The sequence below is a fragment of the Staurois parvus genome, unplaced genomic scaffold, assembly GCF_062004578.1.
Source record: "Staurois parvus isolate SC_StPar_1 unplaced genomic scaffold, SC_StPar_1.0 ptg000019l, whole genome shotgun sequence".
Taxonomy (NCBI): domain Eukaryota; kingdom Metazoa; phylum Chordata; class Amphibia; order Anura; family Ranidae; genus Staurois; species Staurois parvus.
Genome location: NW_028317815.1, coordinates 17,140,563 through 17,158,394, shown reverse-complemented (window position 1 = coordinate 17,158,394; position 17,832 = coordinate 17,140,563). Strand labels below are relative to the sequence as shown.

Genomic DNA, 17,832 nt, shown 5'->3' with positions numbered 1-17,832 from the left:
CTCCTTAGTAGACCTTAACATTATCTTAAAGTGACACGAAACCATATCCTTATTCTATTCCAATTATAATCCATACATCTCCACTATTTAATGGCCCTGTAATCTATTTTTTCATTTAATGCTTTCGTACTTTGATTTTCTGCATCCTTGTAATGTTCTCTGTTAGCTCCCTAAACTCTCCTTTCCCCCTCACTTCTGTTTTGTTTGGAACAAGCAGCACAGTGCTTTATGCACACTATAGTTCCATACTCCCTAGTCCATCTCAGGAGCGAGCAAGAGAGGGTGGCTATGTTCAGTGGGACCAATGAGAATGAAAGTAGCCATGATGTCACTGTTAAAGTGTTTCTAAAGGCTAGTTTTTTTTTAAATTAAAATAACAAACATGTTATACTCACCTGCTCTGTGCAATGGTACTGCACAGAGCAGCACTGATCCTCCTCTTCTCGTGTTTCCAGGCGGTGATCTTGGCTCCTCTTCTTCTTAGTGTGTCCCCATAGCAAGCCATTTGCTATGGAGGCACATGGTGTCTGCTCCTGAGCTGTGTGTCTATAGAGCCATGATCCATAGACTCACTTAGTGGGGCTTAGCTCCGCCCCCTACTTCCTCACTGCAGTGGATTGGCAGGAGCAATTGTTTCTCGAGCCCTGCGTGAAGAGAAAGAGAGAGGGGAGAGGAAATACAACCATGCACAGTGCTGGATCTATTCTCCCCTCTCTTCCTCTTCACACAGGGAAGCCCAAGGGTGGGGGGGGGGGGGGGGGGGTGAGGGTAGCTTTAGTATCACTTTAAATGAAATGAATTTAAAAAAACAAATGCACTTTAGTGATCCTGATGACAAAATGCCCATTTCCTTTCACTGTTTAGTACTCCTGTAAGTGGCAGTATAACCCTTCAGTCCAATAATTCTCATGTCCCTCACTAGCATGTTTATTCAGACACTAGAAACCCCTCATTCATACTTCTGAGCTGTTGTATGGTTGCTACTAACCCACACAGAAATCATCACTTGACTTACATTTTGTTTATATTCTCTTTTGTGTTGTGTGCATTTCAGGCAAACAGTGAATCGGAGTCTGGCATTTTCTGCATGTCGTCATTTTCCGATGATGATGACTTAGGATGGTGCCATTCTTGGCCACATACCATTTGGCACTGTTTTTTGAAAGGTAATCAGCACATTATCCTTTTGGCTTAAAAAAAGTAAAGTATAACGATCACATGTTTATTTAGTTTATTGTGGGACAGCAACTAATAACATCATGAGGCACAATACGTAGTTACTGGTAGTTCTCAAATGCATCACTTATATTTTATCTCATTGTGGAACATTTTATAACTTTGTTCAATTTCAAATGGAAAGCTTCCTCTACGCACTAGATGGAGCTCCAACATTTACAGACTGTAAACTCTGGGAGATACTTATGGAACTTGATATCATTGATAAGCTCTGTTGCTTGTGCATGAGAAATGTCTCCTGTATGAAAGTGCTATTAGACAGGATGGTATATAGTGGCAACAGTTTGTGCGGCACTTTACAATATAGAGGGAGACCGTACAATTACAGTACGGTCTCCCTCTATAGGAATAGGAGGGTCATGCTCATGGAGCTTACAATCTAAAGGGAGGGGAAAATGGTACAAAAGGTAATCGCTGCAGGGGTGGCTGAAGTACAGTTTTTAGGTAAAGGTGGGGTAAGCTTCCCTGAATAAATGAGTTTTCAAGGATCACCTAACCGCTGTACACTGCCCTCCTGATTTCAGTGGCAATTAACTCATTAGACCGTGTCATCTCCACTTTTCGATTTGTGTATTTCAGGGTGCAGGGTTAGGTGCTGTTGTCACATACATGTGGCATTTTTTGAGAAAAAAAAAAGTTAGGAATACCACGTATGCCTGTGTGTTTTGGTAAAAGTAAATTGTTAGTAAGTGAGAAGTTCATGGAGTGGCTACAAACCATTTATCAAGTTATGGAATAATGTTCATTCTGACTGTCCATTGTGGTTACTTTTGATCTTTCTCTGGTGATTTGTCACCAACAGACCATAGAACTCATTCTATACTATACTGAGAACTCGCACGGCAACCTAGCAGCCAATTAAAATAATCAAGCCATTTTATATTCATTTGTCAAAGTGTAATTATTTGGAGAGTTTTCACCAATCAAGTAATCACTATCAAGTCAAACTATTACTTGATTGAACCTTCCTGTTCCATTGTAGTGTACTTTGTGCAATTACCAGCATGGGGTCATACTGAATGAGACAAAGCATTGCCAGTATAACTCCATGTGCCTCACATCTATATTTAGATTTTTATTTTATTCTTTATTTTTCTGTCCTCTTTAATCTTCTTCAGGAACACGTCTATGCTTTCATAAAGGACGCAAGAAAAGTGTGGCAGGACGTGGAAGATTATGCCAAAATTGTACATTGTAGAAACGAACGGGAGGCAGTCGGCTCTCAGAAGGTAGTGCTTCTTTTTTAACTTCCTACCTGTAGACCTCACAAAAACATGGCAGATAGTTAAGCCATATAGTATAAATCACAAACCTGCCGTCTAGTTCATGCAGTTAGGAGTTAGTGAGATTTTTATAAGGGATTAACATTGGCCTCTTTAGTTTTATATGCGTTACTTTGTAGACTTTTACAGTTTTGTTTTATTACTCAAATGTTTGTATAGTACAGATACACAGAGCTGTGTGTGCAGCATTGTGGAATGTGATACTTTTACCTAATTAAAGCTCAAATAAATCTTTTATTCAGCATAACACAATCTTTTATGAGTAGTATACCTTCTTTCCTATTGTTTCACTGGCCACACATGGGTATATCGTGTTGTGGTGAAGAGAATTTGTGTTTTTATTATATCTATTATCATTTCTATTATTATTTTTCTATTATTTCTATTATAAAATATATTATTTTGTAATGTTTATAAAATCCTATTATAAACTCATGAAGCCTAGCATTCTACAATTCCCTATTATGTGTTCCGTTCTAAATGCCACACTGGGGGAGCTTTACTAAAACTGGAACACTAAGAATCTGGTGAAGCTGTGCATGGTAGCCAATCGAAATCTAACTTTAGCTTGTTCAGTTAGGTTTTATTGTCAAAGTCTATCAGCTGATTGGCTTCTATGTGAAGCTGCAACAGATTTTGCACTCTGCAGTTTTAGTAACCCAACCCCACTGTGTCTATTACTGAGAGGATGATACTGTATATTGGAATCAGAACAAACCTGGTACTGATTCTCATTGTAGTAAGTTTGATTAGATGTGCTGGGAAGTAGCACCTGTGTTGCTTGAGTTTGCATAAAATGCTTCTTGTATTTAAAGTTAATCTCCAACATTTGATATACTGTACATAGTTTCCTTTTGGGCCATCTTGGCCCGAATGAATTCCCTTACTAACCTGTGAGGCCGCGGGACGTGCAGTATAAATTGTATGTAGCTGCGGCTACATACAGCATACTGTACTGTGTTTCGGGTGCAAGCCGAGACTTCCAGTCTCAGACAACGAACACAGTAGTCTATCACAGCGGCACTCAGCCATTCAGAGTAAGCGATGTATTCTACTAGTGCATACAAAGCTTCCTCTGATTGGCTGAGTCAAGAGAGGCAGGCTAATGTCACAAACCCTGACTGCCAATTGGAGGAAGCTTTGTATTCATTGATACAATACATCACTTTTTCTGTCTGAGCGCCGAAGTCTCAGCTCGCAGCAAAACACAGTGTAGTTGCAGCTATATACAGTTTATACCGCACATCCAGCAGCCTCACAGGTTTGTGAGGGACATAGTTATTTGGGCGAAGCTGGCCCAAGTGAACTCTGTAAAATATATCAAAAGGTGGAGATCAGCTTTAGGGAGGGTAGTTTAAGACATGCTATAAAAAATTTAATTTCAGTGTTGGTTATACTACATGTTACTTCCAAATTCCTGAACACATTGTTTTTTTATTTATTTTTTATAAATTGGTATATTAGAGTTATAATAACAAAGTTAGTAGTGCCTAATTCTGTACACATTGTTTTAGATAAGTGCTAGATATTTAGATATGATTTTACCCATATTACCCGGTTACTACTTGTAGTGCCGCTCAAGGTACTCTGCTGACAAAAAAATAAAATAATCTGGTGTCTCACAGCAATATAAGGGTGCAGGCAGTCTTGTGAATAAAAATAATTATTTTGAGGCACCAAATGTGAACAATGTTTGTTTTTTTGTATATATAAGAAATGAAGCTGCCCTTAATATGGTGGATGACCACGCTGGTGCAAATGTATATTATAAATAGGTAGGCGCTACATATAAATATGTGAAATGTGCAAGTACTTAAGAGGCTAGTATCACGAAATGCCCCTCAATAGAACCATTATATTTGAATAGATTCTCAGGGTAAATGCTAAATTCCCACAACCTATACAGAAAATATATGAACCAGAAAATAATAAATATAAGTCTTGAGCTTGATCCAGAAAGCAGTGAAGTATATGTGGATGAGAAGACCCCACACACCACTAACTGAACAGGTGGAGTGGAATGTAAACAGTCTCAGTCTTGAGCTCCTTGTGAGTTACGCCGCTGATGTATTCCCCAAGAAACTTTGGGGCTTAGTCATAGAGCTCAAGGCTGAGGCCGTTTACATTCCTCCCCACCTGTTGAACTAGTGGTGTGCGGTGTCTCTCATCCCCTCACATGATCTTACCCCATGTTTCCTAGCTGTGTCTTCTGGGATATGACAACTTATGTTTCTCAAGTGTAATGTCTCTGTTGGAATATTTTATTGAACGTACCAAGCGACAAAAGTTCTGTGGTTGTTTTTTTTTTTTGTTTGTTTGTTTTAATTTGACTAATAAAAACTAATGGCAAAGAAAGTACCAAGAGACAGGAGAAGACAGTTGAATGTGAAGGCATGCTCCAATCTCACTCTGGTGCCTAAGTCTGCACGTAGCTGACCATTCTCTTTTAGCCTATGTAAAAGGGTGAGGGAGCGTTATGCAGACACCTCCCTGCAACTGGACCAGATTTTCTTGTGAGGGATCTGCAGGTATGTCAGGGGTCCGATTGCCAGTCGTCTCGTGTCTGACTTCTTTAAGCATGGTTTCTTTTTGCTGTTTTGGTATCGGAGAGGCCACATACATAGGAAAAGATATTGACAGTGTTAGATTTTAATCATTGTTGGTCAGTCTTGCAGGTTTTCTTAAATGTACACTCTTTTGTTTGTCGCTCCATTTTAGGGCTATGGCTCAGAAGGACTTAAGCTGATTTCACATGAAGAGAGCGTTTCTTATGGAGAATCTGTTCTTCAGCTTACTTTTGATCCAGGTACAGCAGAAGATGGCCTACTTACAGTAGAATGCAGATTGGATCACCCCTTCTATGTAAAAAATAAAGGTAAATTTAATCATTTTTAAGGTCACATGACTCATTCCTTTCTAACCTCTGATTTACCCTTTCTGTAGAGGTAAGTGGGACTTATCATTAGTAGGTCAATTATTCCAAATTTTCAAACCTAGCTACCCCTCAAGGGCCATTGTGTTGCACCCTTAGAAACTGCTCATGTAAATTTGGTAATTATACTAGTGTAAGTGCAGCTACTGTAGCTTGTGTTTTTTGCTTTATTCAAGTTTATTGAACCTTTTAGATAAATATTTTTCTTTCAGAAGTTGGCACAAGCTTAAATAGGACATTGTGTATTCATTTATTAGGTGTATTTCTTGTTGTTTTCCCTAGGTTGGTCATCATTTTACCCAAGTCTAACTGTGGTTCAGCATGGCATTCCCTGCTATGAAATTCATGTTGGTGATATTTGTCTACCTCCTGGTCATCCGGATGCCATAAATTTTGATGATTCTGGTGTTTTTGATACATTTAAGAGGTAATTTGGTTTATTAATGTTGTCTTCACCCAATATTGTTAGGAAGTGCATTCATTCCATTGAAATATGCTGTGTGGAAAGTATATAGATGACAAAGTAGGAAGTCCATCTAACATGCAGTATGCACAAATGACTTTAGAACAGATTGTTGGAGACCATCCGGGTTTTGGCACTACAGTGGGGACAGTAAGTCCTCTGCTTAATGTTAATGCTTTTAGAGTTTGTTGTACACAGAGCTAATTATGGCACCCAGTTAAGGTATAAGGTTGTGCTTGTATAGTAGCCAAATTGGGAGGAAGCTCGTACAAAAAGGAATGCACTGAGACTGCCATGTCTGCAAAGTGTTGTTTTTTTTTTTTTTTTTTTTTTATTTTAAATTCTCACATGTACAAACATGAGGTTATACACACAGGTCCATGGTAACAACCATAATGCAGGAGGCCCACTGATGAGCCCTCAATAATGTACACAAGTCTATCAGGCTCTATAAATAGTAAATTAAATCTGTTCACGTAGCATACAGTCCTAAATGAGAAGATCATTTTATAGCAATAAGCACTACAAATACTTTGAATAACAACTTCAATTGGACTGACAGGACACAAACATTTGTTTTCAAATGGTCTCCTGGCCTTCACTACCCTTAGGTAGTGAAGGCCTTGGGCGAGTATAATGACCCGTCAAGTCTAGGATGATGAAAAGAAAATGACCAGCCTTTGCAGAGATGTCAGTCAATCAAAAGGACTCAAGGGGAAAAAAAGGTCTTCCAAATGCCCAGCATGTCTGTCCCCTTGCTGATGTGATGACTGCTAGCTATCATGAGGATTAGCTCATTAGAAGGGTGTGTGTGCATAAAGGGTTACCAGGGATGCCTTCATTCGTTTATTTATATATATATATATATATATATATCTTTGTATGTAAAATTTGCACAAATAAAGCACCATCACCATAAGGATCCTAGTTCAGGTCTCAAAGAACAGAATAGGAAGAATATTTATGAATAAGCTAAGGCACTTTTAAACTACACTTATTAATTCATTAAAAAAAACGGTATGGGATACACCATAGCAAAGACAAATGACAGTACAGAATATGAGTTTCACTCTACTTAATCTAGAGCAATACAGAGAGTTCTTATAAAAAAAAAAAACAACCATCAGCATTACTCTGTATACAGTATGTAGGTGAAGTGTTGGATTTCTGTAATCTAGATTTTCATGTATTTTGACTAGCTCTCGATTTTATAGTAACTATATAACAATCCAATATTTTATTTTTTGCTCAGCTATGACTTCACCCCATTGGACTCTTCTGCTGTGTATGTTTTGAGCAGTATGGCACGTCAGCGCCGGGCATCCTTATCCAATGGTGGCACTAGCAGTCCAGATCCTGAAAGATCTATTGGCAAAGACTGTGTATCTCCACAAACTTCCTACTCTTCATTGTATAATAAAAATAGCAGGAGTCACAACTCAGGGACTTCAAATTCTGTGATGGCCACATCTCCCAACAAGTGCAAAAGACCAATGAATGCCTTCATGCTTTTTGCCAAAAAGTATAGAGTCGAATACACACAGATGTACCCAGGAAAAGATAACCGGTAATGAATAGAGATTATTTTTATAAATGCTCATGATGTGTGAAAAATTTATGTACAATCCTTCTTCTTCTTTTTTTTTTTTTTTTTTTTTTTTTTTTTTTCTACTAAATAGAAATATTTGTTCAATTAGTCTTCTACACAGTAGAAAATTTTTCTTGATGGGGCTACCAAGAAATCCGTATAGAGTTTGGATTAAATAAGGTGCAATACACAAAAAAGAGAACGGTCTGCTTTAACAAATAGTCTTAAAGTACTGTGTATAAGTTTTCTTTTTATTGTATCCAAAAACTTAAAGTATATGAAAAGTATTTTTTTTTTTTTTTTTAGTTTTGGATAGAGTGGAGAGGGATTAGAACCCCTGGCAATTTTTATTGCTGTCTGTTCATCTGTTATGGAGATTCACCCTCTCTATTTGTCGGGTTTACCATTATCATTGAATATGAGATAAAAAAAAACCTCATTTTGGGTTGACACCAGGACAGGAGAGGGGAAATTTTCCAACTGGGACACTAGTTCTGGTGATACTCTGGGGTTCCTTCACTTTGGAAGGATTTCCTCTCACGTCCAGTTCTGGCTGTAGGACAGAAAGTGAAGGGAAATCTCCCCTATAGGACACAGATGGCCAAACAGTAAAAACTGATACCCCCCCCCCCCCCCCCCCTTACTCTATCCAAAATGGAGAAAAAAAAGTTTTGCCTTTATGTAAAAGTTAAAGCCTAAAGTTTAGTTCTAAACAATCAGTACAAGGGACAGTACTTACTATCAGTGTGATGGACTGTGTGCTTCTGTCTCCTGGTTTAGTTGAAATCTGTGCCCATTCTACCCCCTCCTCCATTCACAGAAGCCCTGCTATAGCTTCTATGAATGAAAAACAATCTATGAATGGAGGAGGCAGAACCTTTCAATCAGCCCGGGGTGGAAGGAGATTTGTAAACCATCTCAGTTAATGGGATGGAGGATGTAATGTACCATTGTTCATCAGAACTGCCTATCAAGTGGACATGGCAGTAGGCCCTGAAGGTTGCCAGATGTATGTGTAGGTACATCTAGGTGCTTGGACTTTGTACCTGCTGTAAGTTTTTTTTTTTTTTTTTGTAATTTTCTTTATGACCAGATTGCTTTTAAATACATAGTTTTTTTTTCTATTCAGAGACTAATATGAAAAATCTAGATAAATACAAGCAATTATTACAACTATTTATGCAAGAACATTTTAATCTGATATGGTTTTACAATATTGGACATACTCCATGCAGTTTTTCATTACATGTAGCTATTCTGTTTGAAGTCCTATGATTTCCTCTCTCATTTTAGAGCCCTAAATAAATCCTGTATTATAATAATACTGCACAGCAACACATGCATGCATTATGACACTGCAGTTCAGCTTGGTCTGAATCCTGTATTGCTGCTGGGCAGAGCCAAATGCTCTCTACTGTGACTGTCCCGCCAATTAAGCTCTCTGTCCAGAGATTGACACAAAATGTTTGGAACTCGTATGGGCAGAGCCAATGTCTGTGACATTTCTGCAAATCTGCAGCAAACTTCAAAGATGTCATAGAAATGTTAGAACTTCCAAAAACAGGTAAACTAAATTTAAATTTTTTAACCCTATTTTTCTGTGGCTGATCGGTCTGGAGTTCTGCATTGTGGTAACAAGTGTGAACCTGGAGCCTGCAGCTCTAACTGTATATTAAAAATACAGGCACCACAAAGAGTATTTTCTTGGTGGCACAAGTTAAAGGAGAAGTACAGCCAAAGCTTTTTTTTGTCTGTACTTCTCCTGTGGATCACAGGAGTGCAGTTTGTTCTGCACTCCTCCTGTGATCCGCTTTCAGCTGAAAGCACGCTGAAGTCCGCTGTCAGCTGACGTCACTCAGCCAGTCCAGGCTGGGGAAAGTTCCCAACTTCAAAGTCGGGATCCAACCCAGAGTCTGGAGCGGCACCTGGCTCAGCATGTCAATGAAGTGCTGAGAGCCTGAGCCAGCTGCTCCCTCCCCCTCCACAGTCCAGCACTCCTGTGAGTGCTGGGGGGAGCTGAGCAGACAGCGGTGACACAGTTCCGTTCTCTGCTCAGAGAGAAAAGGCGAACTCAGCGGTCATGTGAGTGCCTACCCTTAGAGTTGGCGAGGGACAGATGCAGCATTAGACCAATGCAGCATCCAACTAGGGAAGTATAAATAGGGGGAAAAAGCCCTATTACTCTTTTAAAGTTGTAGGAGGCTGTGTGTAATAGTACTAGGATATAGGAGGGTATATGCTGCCCAATAAATTAAAGGAACACTTTTTAATCAGAGTATAGCATCAAGTTAGTAAACTTACCAGATAAATATCCCAGGAGTTTAAGTAGCAGAGGGGGTTGTTAATCAGTTTCAGCTGCTTTGGTGTTAATGAAATAATAACAGGTGCTCTAGATGGGCAACAATGAGACAACCCTAAAAACAGGAATGGTTTTACAGGTGGAAGCCACTGACATTTTTCCCTACTTCTCTTTTCTGACTGTTTTTCACAAATTTTGCATTTGGCTAGGGTCAGTGTCACTACTGGTAGCATGAGGCAATACCTGGACCCTATAGAGGTTGCACAGGCAGTCCAACTCCTCCAGGATGGCACATCAATACGTGCCATTGCCAGAAGGTTTGCTGTGTCTCCCAGCACAGTCTCAAGAGCATGGAGGAGATTCCAGGAGACAGGCAATTACTGTAGGAGAGCTGGACAGGGCCGTAGAAAGCCCTTAACCCATCAGCAGGACCGGTATTTGCTCCTTTGTGCAAGGAGGAACAGGATGAGCACTGCCAGAGCCCTACACAATTATTTCCAGTAGGCCACTAGTGTGAATGTCTCTGACCAAACAATCAGAAACAGACTTCATGAGGGTGGCTTGAGGGCTTGATGTCCTCTAGGGGCCCTCTGCTCGCTGCCCGACACCGTAGAGCTCGATTGGCATTTGCCATTGAACACCAGAATTGGCAGGTTCGCCACTGGCGCCCTGTGCTTTTCACAGATGAGAGCAGGTTCACCCTGAGACCCTACACTGGTGCAGTGGGTCCTTGGTTCCTCCTGGAGCACTGCAATGCCTGGCCTCACGTGGGGAGAGTATGCAGGCAGGTCCTGGAGGATGAAGGAATTGATACCATTGAATGGCCCCCATGCTTGCCTGACCTAAGTCCATAAGAACACCTCTGGGATATCATGTTTCGGTCCATCCGATGCCATCAAGTTGAACCTCAGACTGTCCAGGAGCTCAGTGATGCCCTGATCCAGATCTGGGGGGAAATACCCCAGGACACCATCCGTCATCTCATTAGGAGTATGCCCTGATGATGCCAGGCATGCATACAAGCACATGGGGGCCATACAAACTACTGAGTACCATTCTGAGTTGTTGCAATGAAATTTCAGCAAAATGGACTAGCCTGCTGCATCATTTTTTCACTTTGACTTTCGAGGTGTCTTTGAATTCAGTCCCCTGTAGATTGATAGTTTTCATTTCCATCAAACGATGGGGCATCTTTACGTTCCTAACACATTACCCAGTCCAGATCAGTATAGATATCCAGCATGATATTTTTCCCCATTGAGATCTGATGTGTTTTCAAAGTACAGAGTAGTGTAGGTGAACAAAAATGTAAGTTACGAAGTTGTCATGCTGGTCCTCTGGCTGCAGTACTTTGAGTCGCTAACGTGTAACAAGTAGGCAGATCAAAAATTCTGATGTCACCTTGTACATTTGTGTGAGCCAGGGACTTAAAGGGCTAAAGCCACAGGCTTAGTATGACAGCAGGGCAAATGGCCTTTTTAGAAGGTCATCATTGCCAATCTACAAAAAAAGTAAGTACACCACACGAAAAATTAACTTTTTTCAACATATTTGAACATGCAAAAATTAAATCTTGGTTTCAGTCATACTTACAGATGCAGGTATTATAAAGTACTTGAAACAATGACACATAAAATTGACATGGTCTGTTTTATGATCTAAATTTGTCATATGGAAAAAATACATACAATAAAAGCCTAACGGAGATTCCAACCTTTCTCCACTTTATTGCTGATCATTGCTAGTGATTTATCCTCATTTCCTGTCCAGTTATAAAGAAGAGAGGAAATAAACTCTTACAGTGATACAGTTTGAGATCCTATTCAGAACTTTTCCTTTAATACCACATATGTACAGTGGGGATCGAAAGTTTGGGCACCCCAGCTAAAAATTTGTATTATTGTGCATAAAGAAGCCAAGGAAAGATGGAAAAATCTCCAAAAGGCATCAAATTACAGATTAGACATTCTTATAATATGTCAACAAAAGTTAGATTTATTTCCATCATTTACACTTTCAAAATAACAGAAAACAAAAAAATGGCGTCTGCAAAAGTTTGGGCACCCTGCAGAGTCAATATCTTGTACTGCCCCCTTTGGCAAGTATCACAGCTTGTAAACGCTTTTTGTAGCCAGCCAAGAGTCTTTCAATTCTTGTTTGAGGTATCTTTGCCCATTCTTCCTTACAAAAGTCTTCCAGTTCTTTGAGATTTCTGGGCTGTCTGTCACGCACTGCTCTTTTAAGGTCTATCCATAGATTTTCAATTATGTTGAGGTCAGGAGATTGTGTAGGCCATGGCAAAACCTTCAGTTTACACCTCTTGATGTAATCCCCCGTGGATTTCGAGGTGTGTTTAGGATCATTATCCATTTGTAGAAGCCATCCTCTCTTTAACTTCAGTTTTTTCACAGATGGCATCAAGTTACCATCCAAAATTTGCTGACATTTTATTGAATCCATTTTTCCTTCTACTCGTGAGATGTTCCCTGTGCCACTGGCTGCAACACAACCCCAAAGCATGATTGATAGAACCCCATGCTTAACAGTTGGACAGAGGTTCTTTTCATAAATTCTGTGCCCCTTCTTCTCCAAACGTACCTTTGCTCATTCCGGCCAAAAAGTTCAATTTTAACCTCATCGGTCCACAGAACTTCTTTCCAAAATGCATCAGGCTTGTCTATATGTTCATTTGCAAAGTTCAAACGATGATTTTTGTGGTGAGGACGTAGAAGAGGTTTTCTTCTGATGACTCTTCCATGAACACCATATTTGTACAAGTATCTCTTTATAGTGGAATAGTGTACCACAACTCCAGTGTCTGCCAGATCTTTCTGGAGGGATCGTGCAGTCAAACGTGGGTTTTGAATTGTTTTTCTCACAATCCTGCGAGCTGTTCTGTCTGATATTTTTCTTGGTCTTCCAGATCTTGCTTTAACTTCCACTGTTCCTGATGACTGCCATTTCTTAATTACATTCCGAACAGAGGATATTGACATCTGAAAACGCTTTGCTATCTTCTTATAGCCTTCTCCAGCTTTGTGAGCGTCAACTATTTTCAGTTTCAGTTTTCTAGACAACTGCTTAGAAGAACCCATGGTGCTGATTGTTGGGGCAAGGTCAGATGAGTCTGGGCATTTAAAACCTTTGAGATTGACATCACCTGGTCTTCCCAGACGATGATTGGTAACAATCCATGACACTGGCAGGTCTCAGCTTGGCAAAGGGGGCAGTGCATGCTATAAATTCTGCAGGGTGCCCAAACTTTTGCAGACGCCATTTTTTTGTTTTCTGTTATTTTGAAAGTGTAAATGATGGAAATAAAATCTGACTTTTGTTGACATATTATAAGAATGTCTAATCTGTAATTTGATGCCTTTTGGAGATTTTTCCATCTTTCCTTGGCTTCTTTATGCACATTAATACAAGTTTTTAGCTGGGGTGCCCAATCTTTCGATCCCCACTGTAAATTGCATGTTAAACTGGCACCTGTAGCCAAAATTCTGTAAAGGCCAGATCTGTGTTCTAGATTAGCTTGCTTCATGGATGGTGTACATATGTGTACAAAACCACACATATGTAGTAGACCTCAGTATGAGAAAGCATATAATATCTAGCTGGATTTTTCAGGTTGTGGAATTAAATAGGACCGAAAATAGAGTAAAGTATACATTTTGTTGTGTATGTTTTTGTTTTTTATAATCATTAACTCTTGGGGTAATGTTGATTTGTCATGCTGTTCTATTGCTCTTCTTTCTTTTTTTTTTTTTTTTTGGACACTTTCAGAGTATATGATCCTAGTCATTTTATTACTGTGTTGAAAAAGACAGGCACTCTCTAATAATAGATATTGTGTCTGATATATGAAGAGGCTAAAGGTCCTTAAAGCAACCTTTTCCTTTGACAATATATACAGAAATTGCTGCCAAATGTGAACTGCTTGACGTTTAAACAACTGTACAATACGAAAACAATAACTCTGCTGCAGTCTGTTCCCAGAGACCCGGATGTTCCCCAATGAGTGCTGCCATCTTACCTATCACAGAGTAGAAGGGAAAAACAGACTCTCAATCACAGCCTGTATATCAAAGATGGAACCATTTTGTGTGACAATCATGTCAAAACCTTCTGCATACATCAGTGGCCCAGGGGAAAGGTTGGAGATGGAGACGAGGGTATAGCTGAATACTGTGACATAATAAAACCTGTTTTTCTGCCAGAAATGCACCTAGGTCCTGTTTTAGGCTGACAACACGCAGCTTTTTTAGGCCTCATGCACACAGGACATTTTAAAAAAGCTCCTCCTCTTGGCTGCACCATTTTGGCAGCAAAAAAAACGCCTGATGCTTGTCAGTGTCTAATGCTTTCACAAGTGTTTAATCGCATTTACAGGCATCAAGTGCTTGGGTGTTCATTTCATTGGCCAGAATAATAATTTATTCTGGCCATTGAAATGAATTAAAGCTCAAGCGCTAAACACGTGGTTAGACACATTTACATGCAACCAGCGGTTTTTCTGCTAAAACACTGCTGCTCCTGGGCGGATTGGCCCTGGGTTTTTTTCCCTGCTGGTAAACGCTACTGCTACTAAAAGCCTATGTGTGCATGGAGGGCCGTTTGGAAGCTGTAAAAAAAAAAAAAAAAAAAAAAAAAGCCTGACGTCCCTAAAAGTGGCTGAAAAATGCTGTGTCCATGAGGCCTTAAGGACTGAGTGGTGTCAGCCCTGCCAAATTGTCATTTGCTAAACTACTCAAACCCAGCCCAACCTATTGTCCACAATATTGACACTGATTCAGTATTCCAGTATGAGAACCAGGGGGCTGGTCAGGCTGCTTGAGATAGCACAGGACAACTCTGAATTTCTGACATGATCACAGCTGCTTGACAACTGAAAATAAACACTTTTATTGGTGTATTTAACAGATCAAAGGGGAGCAAATAAGAGACCATGACTGTCATGGTGTACATTCACTTTAAATAGCTGATAGTTCAAATGATATTGGTTCCATTGTGTTTATACAGATTAGCCGTAACTTTATGACCAATGACAGGTAAAGTGAATAACATTGATTATCTTGTTACAATGGCATCTGAAAGTCAGCAGAGCATATTAGGCAGCAGGTAAACCTGTTGATCTGAAGCGGGAATGTTGAAAGCAGAAAAAATGGGCATCACAGATTGTAGTGTATGGGGCTGCAAAGCCACAGACCAGTCAAGGTGCCCATGCTGACCTGTGTCCACAGCCAGAAAGTACCTACAGTGGGTATGTGAGCATCAGAACTGGACCACAGAGCAGTGGAAGAAGGTGGCCTGTTCTGTGTGGGTAGGAGGCAAATTGGCAGAGGCAGTGTGCTGCTTTGGGCAATGTTCTGCTGTGAAACCTTGGGTCCTGCCATTTATGTGGATGTTACTTTGACATGTACCACCTACCTAAACATTGTTGCTGACCAAGTACTATATACCCCTTCATGGAAACGGTATTCCTTGATGGTAGTGGCCTCTTTTCAGCAGGATAATTCGTTCTGCCACACTGCAGAGATGGTTCAAGAATGGTTTGAGGAACAAAACAATGAGCTTGAGGTGTTAACGTGGCCTCCAAATTCTATATATTTTAATTCAATTGAGCATCTGTGGGCTGTGCTGGAAAAACATGTCCGATCCATGGAGGCCTCATCTTGCAGCACTTTACAGTACTTAATGCACCTGCTACTGATGGCTTTGTGCCAGATACCACAGCATGCCTTCAGAGGTCTAGTGGTGTCCATGCCTTGATGGGTCAGGGTTCTTTTGCTGGCAAAAAAGGGGTCCTATGCAATAGAAGATGGGTTAACATAAAGTTACGGCTGATCCTGTATATACTTGGAAAGAAAAAGTTTACTTTTATGGTGTACTAGGTGTAAATTAAATTAAGGATTAAAGTGGTTCTAAACGCAGGTTTTTTTTCTAATGTATTCTATGCTTCAAGGTAGAAAACCTTCTGAGTGCAGCTCCCCCTTTTACTTACCTGAGCCTGATGTTGAACCAGCGATGTGCATGAGAGTCGTGGCTCTCCAGGGTCTCTGTCTCCTCATTGGCTCACACAGGAGCAGGACTAATTGGATCCTGTTGCTGTCAATCACAGCCAGTAAGCCAATGAGGAGAGACTTGAGGGTGGGGTTGAGCCACGCTTTGGGTATGAATGGACAATGTCCAATCATAAGAGCCTGACTCAGCAGAGTGCCTGATTGAGTGCCCCCACAGCAAGAGGCTTGCTATTGGGGGCACTAAATGGGGGGGGGGGGGAGCCAGGACTGCTGGTTAGGGACTCAAAAAGTAGAGGAGGATTGGGGCTGCTCTGTGCAAAACCATTGCATAGAACAGGCAAGTATGACTTTTTTTAATGTTTTTGTTTTTAAATTACAACCTATAGAATTGCTTTCATTGATCTTCTTAAACATTTTATCAAAAGCAAAAAAGCCTTCCACTGTTTACTATTTTCCCCTCAAAATAAAAAAACAAAACTTGTATTTATATTTGCCCAAACAATAAACCTGACTTCTGGAATATCTTTTATAATCTGGTCATAACAGGCTTGTTGTCTGATGAAATGAATAATTGAAGCAGGGAAAATAACTGCGGTATCTCGCACAGTATTCACAGGGGTATGGGCTCCAAACATTTGATATTCCTGTTTTTACCAGCAAAAAATAATTGAGGAGTGCAAACCTTCTGCATTTTCAATAAATGATGGTTTGTACCTGTTCATACATCATCTGTACACAAATAATAATTGAATAATGGATTTCCAGAGCTCTGTGTAATGTTTGTAGCGCTGATCTGTGAGTGAGAGCGTATGCAGAGTATTCCTTAGGTGGAGCACAGGCCCAGACTGATGTAATAAGCATGAGCTGCTCTGACCTTAGATCAATATCCTCCTTGTTACTCTTTACTGGGGAAGTTAGCGTGATTAGGAGACCAGTCAATGGCTTGAGGTGAAATAGTTCATGTTAGATAAATGGCAGCACACTTGTTGAAGAGGTCAGACAGCAGATGCAAGTTCAGTTTGGATGGAAGTCTGTTAACAGGGCATATGCACCAGACAGGGACCTATTTAAAATGATTGCAAAATAATTGCTGTTCGGTTTGCCACCCCAGTGTAATTCTCAAACTATTGTGGCTTTTCTACAGTTTATGAAAGTTTGATGTAATTTCATTTGTCTTGGTAAAAATTATAAAAAGCACACACTGCTGCTAAACTGATAAAATGCAATTCAATATAATGCCAACTCAAGGAGAGTCTTTTTCCCTCTGCTACAAATGATTCAGATTGTTTTCTGTATATACTGTATGTATGATGTGCCTTTGTACAGCACTAAACACATTGACCGGCTGTCATTTTTATCAGGGTCCAGTTCCTAGCTGGATGACTTGTGCTTTCTTTCTCAGCATGAGCTTTGGCATTTGGGTTTAGTGAGGAAAGGCATAAATGTGAGAGCATAAACACTTCATGCAGATTGTGCCCCAAGGCAGGAGTCATAGCCAGGGCTTTTGCACAGCAGAGCAAGCCACGGTGCAGTTCAGTGCTATGTTAATTCATAGCTTTTTTTAAATATTCATTTATTACGTGTGTGTGTGTGTGTGTGTGTGTGTGTGTGTGTGTGTGTGTACGTGTACAGTTGCAAGAAAAAGTATGTGAACCCCTTGGGTTTATGTGGAGTTTTGCATGAATTGGGCATAAAATGTGCTCTGAACGTCATCTAAGTCACAACAATAGAAGAACACAGTCTGCTGAACATAATACTACACAAACATTAGATGTTGCCATGGTTTAATTGCACATAACATGTAAACATTCACAGTGCAGGGAGGAAAAAGTATGCGAGTCCCTAGCTTAATGACTTCCCCCAGAGCTAATTGGAGCCAGGAGTGAGCCAACCTTGACTCCAATCAGTGTGGTGATATTGGATGTGTTGCTGACAGCTGTCCTGCCCTTAAAAAACACGCACCTGTTTTGGGTTTACTGGTTTCAAGAAGCACTGTCTGATGTGAACCATG

At 40.2% G+C, this 17,832-nt stretch overlaps 1 protein-coding gene across 1 annotated transcript in view; it reads left to right on the top strand.

Annotated features, from left to right (window-relative positions):
- Window positions 1–17,832, top strand: part of HBP1 (HMG-box transcription factor 1) — a 52,836-nt gene that overhangs the window by 23,111 nt on the left and 11,893 nt on the right. The window contains 6 exon segments of the mRNA XM_089685193.1: window positions 1,055–1,166; window positions 2,355–2,386; window positions 2,388–2,465; window positions 5,238–5,394; window positions 5,734–5,878; window positions 7,167–7,481. Of these exon segments, the coding sequence (XP_089541319.1) occupies window positions 1,055–1,166; window positions 2,355–2,386; window positions 2,388–2,465; window positions 5,238–5,394; window positions 5,734–5,878; window positions 7,167–7,481 (839 nt within the window).